This window comes from Orycteropus afer, unplaced genomic scaffold (genome assembly GCF_000298275.1).
Source record: "Orycteropus afer afer isolate SDZICR_OR568_19922 unplaced genomic scaffold, OryAfe1.0 scaffold01273, whole genome shotgun sequence".
NCBI lineage: Eukaryota > Metazoa > Chordata > Mammalia > Tubulidentata > Orycteropodidae > Orycteropus > Orycteropus afer.
In genome coordinates this window covers 105,465-111,154 of record NW_006922860.1, presented here as the reverse complement: position 1 = coordinate 111,154, position 5,690 = coordinate 105,465, and the positions used below count along the sequence as shown (strand labels likewise).

The window sequence follows — 5,690 nt, the reverse complement described above, 5'->3', positions numbered from 1 at the left end:
TAATGTGAGAGAAGTGTGTGTGTGTGTGTGTTCAGGAAGGAGTGACACCACACAGGCTGATGCTATACAGACTCTTTTCCAGCCTAACATCCTTAAATGTATTCTAAATACTGATTCTAAAGACCTCTGGTCACCTGCCTGCTCAGTCACCCTAATATGAGAAACCCACAACCCCATCTCTTCCCTGATTGGCCTCTTGAGATCCAAAATCATTCACTAACAAGTCACATGAAGTTGCACATCACATTTTTAAAAACTTTCAGAACACTGCATTTTTAAAAGATTCCAGATAAAGTTAGTGATGCAACTTTTCAAAGCATGGAATCTGTTTTACCCAGTGCAGAAACAAAACGCACCATCACTCACCTTCCCTTGGACCCTTGCAGAATGAGCATGAAGATCTGTGTCCACTAGTATTGGCCTTACACTGCAAGGGAAAGTGGGAAAGAACTTAATTTGACAAAAACATTTATAAATTCTTATGTATATCCAACACAGTAAAACCTAACAAAGATGACAGAAATAAGCCATGTCCCAGAACAACTCAAAAACTAAACCTGAAAGGTCTGTTGTTCTTTTACAAATCGGAGTTGGCAGACAGAATCTGATGAACTGTTCAGAGTAGCCTTCTAACAGGATGTCTGGACTTTGGAACAGCCAAAAATGCCTTTGCCCTGAACAAGAATTTTTATAGGCAATAAACTTAACGAAGAAAACTGGACCACTGAATGGTTTACAGAATATTATTGCCCCCAAACCTTTACTATTCTACACCTAATAATTAGTCTTGAGCTGGTTTATGAGTCCCATTCAGGGTTAGCTGGAACTGAGGAGAATTCAAATTATTAACTGCTTTTTCAAACAGTGATAACCAGGGCAAGGAAGGAGAAGAAAGACATACACAAACAGTGCTTCTGGCAGTTATTCTGCCAATGTTAAAGGGGAAGGAAATTCATTAGTCCAGAACAAGAGAAGAGACACTTTGTAATGTGAACATGGTTCCTTTTGTTTAACCCCTTGTACAAAAAGTCAAATGCATTCCATATTATACGCACTTGATTCTGGATGAGTAGGATGGCACCTCTATCCACTGATAAGCTAAGAAGGCAAAAAGCAACAGCCTTTGGCTATAGTTGTAGAATTCTGACATCAAACGCTAACTTTTGTCTTCCGTTTATTAATGGGAAATAAAGAGTTCAAAAATCTTCCCTTTAACACTAACTCCTACTTTTGATTATAAAAGAAACAATACTTTCAGCACATTATAACTAACATGGAAAGTATAAATGGGGAGGGGGAATCACTCGTGAGCCCACAACAGAGGAAATCACTATTAAAATGTTAAAAATGTTATCAAAATCCTGATGCCATTTTTGCAGAAGTAAGAAACCTGATCCTAAAATTCATATGGAATTGCAAGGAACCCTGAAGAGACAAAAACAATCTCGTTAAAGAAAAAGAAAGAGAACTCCTAGTTCCTGATTTTAATACTTACTACAGAACTACAGTAATAAATAAACAAAAACAAAAAACAACAACAACAAAAAAAGAGTAGTACTGACATAAGGATAGATCTTTAATTCGATCAGAGTCCAGAAAAAAATCTTCACATCTATGGCCAATTAATTTCAAAAGGGAGCCAAGATCATTCAATACAAAAACGCAAAAGCAACCACTGCTGTGGAGTTGGGTCCAACTCATAGCGTGCCCTCCTGGGGTTTCCTAGGCAGTATCACTACGGAAGTAGATTGCCCAACCTTCCTTCTGAGCAGCGACTGGTCGATTTGAACTGCCAGCCTTGTGGTTAGCAGTCAAATGCCTTAGGCACTACGCCACCAGAGCTCTCAGATAATTCAATAGAGAAAGAAAAGTCTCTTCCACAAATGGGGCTGGGACAACTGGATAGTCATATATAAAAGAATGAAGCCAGACTTCCTACCATAGACAAAAAGTAACAGAAGATGGCTCAAAATCATATAGGTAAGAGCTCAAACTGTAAAATTCTTAGACACAAACATAAGGGTAAATCTTTGACCTTGCATTTGGCAATGAATTCTTAAATATGACACTGAAAGTAGAATCATCAAAAGAAAGATAAAACCAAAAGAAGATAAACCAAGTGGCTGGTGGGTTTGAACCACCAGCCTTCTGGTTAGCAGTCAAGTGCCTACGCTACCAGAGCTCCCAAATGGCCAACTAGCACATTTTCATGCTCAATGTCATTAAGACTTGTTGCCATAGAGTCAATTCTGACTTACAGGACCCTATAGGAATAGAACTGCCCCGTACGGTTTTTAAGGTTGTAATGTTTATGGAAGCAGACTGTTAAATCCTTCTCACACAGATCATCTGGTAGGTTACTGCTGACCTTCTGGTAAGCAGCCAAGTGCACTTTGGTATCAGGTCAACAACATTAGGATAATACAAACCAAAGAAAGCCATGATGAAAACAATACTTCACACCCACTAGGCTGACTATTGAAAACAGCACAAAAACCCAAAAAATAAAGTGTTGGTGGGGATGTAGAGAAATTAGAATACTCAAGCACTGCTGGTGGGAATGTAAAATGGTGCAGTTGTTGTTTTTGGAAAAGTTTGGTGGAGCCTCAAAAAGTTAAATATAGAATCACCATATGACCTAGCATTTCTACTCCTGGTATATACCCAAACAAATTCAAATCAGGTGTTGAAGCAAACATCTGTACACAAATGTTCACAGCAGGATCATTTATAAGAGCCAAAAGGTGGAAACAACCAAAATGTCCAGTAACTGATAAACAAAATATGGTACAGCCATATGATGGAATTATTATTCAGCTGTAAAAAGAATGAAGCATAAATACATGCTAAAATATAGAAGAAACAAGCCAGACATAAAAGGGCACATTATGTATAATTCCACTTATATGAGGCAAATTCAGGGTCAGACAGAACAAAGGTTACTAGGGGCTGGGGGAAGAAAAAGGGTAGTAGCGAGTTATGTTTAATGGGTATACGGTTTCTGCTTGGGATGATAAAAAGATCTGAATATAAATACTAGTGATGATCATGTAACATTGTGAAGGTACTTAAAAGCCACTAAATTGTATAGTGAAGAAGTACAAATTCTTTTTTTTTTTTAAATTGTGATTTGGGTGAAAATTCAGAGAGCAAATTCACTTTCCATACAGCAGTTCACACACACTTTGTCTCATGACATTGACCACAATTCACCACAATACAACAGCTCCCTTCCCACTTCCTCCCAAAAGTCACCTCTTCCCTGTGTCCATCCCTCCATGTACTCCTGCCCCCTGAGCTGTCTTCCTGTGCATAAACAGCTCTTCTTTTTCCCATGATTGTTCTCTCTAAGGAGTGTATCTACCTCAGGTAAATGTTCAACTCCTATGGCTGTCTTTTCTTTGGCTGGAAGTCACAAGTATGGGTTCAATTCCAGACCTGAAGGGCAGCTAGGAACCATAGTCTCAGGGGTTCCACCAGGCTCCATCAGACCAGAAAACCTGGTCCCTCTTTTTTTTATTTCCAAATGCTTTTGAGTTTTGTTCCACATTGTTCTCCTTCTCTATCCAGGGTCTCCTACACAGATCCCCCTCCGAGTGGTTGACATTGGTACCCGAGCACCATCTAGTTCTTATGGTTTCATAATCATATAGGCTAAGGATCACGTGATATTCCAGTCCCTTGGACAAACTGTTTGCATGAATCTTTGGTTTTCTTCATTCTTTTTTGCTCTAGATGAGGAGAGACCCGTTGCTGCATCTAGATAACTACTTGCAAGCTTTTAAGATACCAGCCGCTACTTGCCAAAGTAGGAGATGGAACAATGTTTTATGTAGTATGTTATGCCAATTGAGCTTGATGTCCCCTGTAACTATGGTCTAGAGCCCACAGGTTCAACTACTTGGTCCCACTGGGTAGCTGGCTGTGCCCAAGAAGTGACTACAACCTTGTCCCTTGTCAGCTCTACTATACACCTGGGAATTCAGATCATACACATAAACTTATAGGACCATTGTCTGCCAACCCTATACATGGTCTTGGGTACACGCCTCGCTTCACAGACATACGTAACAGTTCAGCCTGTCCACCCAACTATCCACCCATATACCCATGTTTGCTTTCACTGACAATGCAATACTATATGTGCAAAAGGGTTCATCTTTGTTGTCTGTAATTCCCATGTACCTCTCTATGTCTTCCTCTTCCTCAATGCCACCATGTTGATCACTCACATTTGGTACATCGCCATTCTATTCACCCAAATCAATACTTGTCTCTACCTATCTAACAGTGTTCCCTCCCCTCCCACCCCTGGTAACCAACAAAGAAAATTTTCTTCCGTATATAAACCTTTCCTTGACTTTTTACAATAATGGACTAGTACAGTATTTGTCCTTCTGTGAGTGACTTATTTCACTCAGCTTAATGTGCTCCAATTCATCCACGTGATGCAGTGTTTTGCAGATTCTACGTTATTCTTTAGGGTTGCATAGTATTTGATTGTGTATATGTACCATAGTTTGGTTATCCATTCTTCAGTTGATGGACACCTGATTGTTTCCATCTTTTGGCTATTGTAAATAGTGCTGCGATGAACATGGGTGTGCATATGTCTGTTCCGTCCTGGTTCTCACTCCTTTAGGATATATACCTAGTAATGGAATGGCTGGGTCAAATGGTATTTCTAATTCCAACTTTTTTAGGAATTGCCGTAATGTCACACTAAATTTTTAACTAAATTATCAAGTGCTACAACATTTTTCATTCATTAATTATTCATGGCTTAGAAATTCTTTAAGTTTTTCATAATTATTTTGAAGCTAAGCAGTAGCAATGAACATAATTTTCATGTTTACTACAATGATACTGGACCTCTGATAAGAATATAGCCTAAAATCTTTAAATATGCCATTTCAAAAGAATATGGAGTCTTCAGAGGTAAAATTCCACAGTGCCTGAAGTTCTGTATCCTTGGTTGTTGTTGTTAGGTGCTGTCAATGCATCTCCAACTATTACCCCCACCCCACGCACAACAGAAGCAAACACTGCCCAGTACTGTGTTAGCTCCATGATCCTTGCTATACTTGAGCCCCTTGCTGCAGCCACTCTGTCAGTCCATCTCACCGAGGGCCTTCCCCTCTTTCACTGACCCCGCACCTTACCAAGCATAACATCCTACTCCAGGAACTGGTCCCTTCTGACAACATGACCAAGCACATGAGATGACTCTGGCTATTCTCGCTTCCAAGGAGCATTCCAACTGCACTTCTTCCAGGATAGATTTGTTAGTTCTTTTAGCAGTCCACGGTACTTTCAGTATTCTTTACCAACACCACATCTGAAGAGCATTGACTCTTCTTCGGTCCTCCTTATTCATAATCCACCTCTCACATGCATGAGGCAACTGAAAATACCATGGCTTGTGTCAGGTGCACCTTAGTCCTCAAGGAGACATCTTTGCTCTTCAGCACTTGAAAGAGATCCTTTGCAGCTAATATGCCCAGTGCTATACATTGTCTGATATCCTGACTGCTGCTTCAACTGGCATCGATTGTTGAACCAGGCAATATGAAGTCTTTGACAACTTCAATCTTTTCTCCATTTATTGTGACGCTGCTTATAGGTCCAGTTGTGAGGATTTTTTTCTTTATATTGAGATGTAATCCATACTTCAAACTGCAGTCTTTTTT

The 5,690-nt window shown here is 39.7% G+C and overlaps 1 protein-coding gene across 1 annotated transcript in view; it reads right to left on the bottom strand.

The window, feature by feature from the left end:
• Positions 1 to 366: 366 nt before the first annotated feature.
• The window catches only part of LOC103213093 (RNA-binding protein 6), a gene marked incomplete at its 3' end in the record, with an annotated part of 89,297 nt that continues 83,973 nt past the window's right edge, over positions 367 to 5,690 (bottom strand). The window contains exon 7 of the mRNA XM_007958988.2: positions 367 to 427. Coding sequence (XP_007957179.1) covers positions 367 to 427 — 61 coding nt within the window. The remainder of the gene's footprint in view (positions 428 to 5,690) is intronic.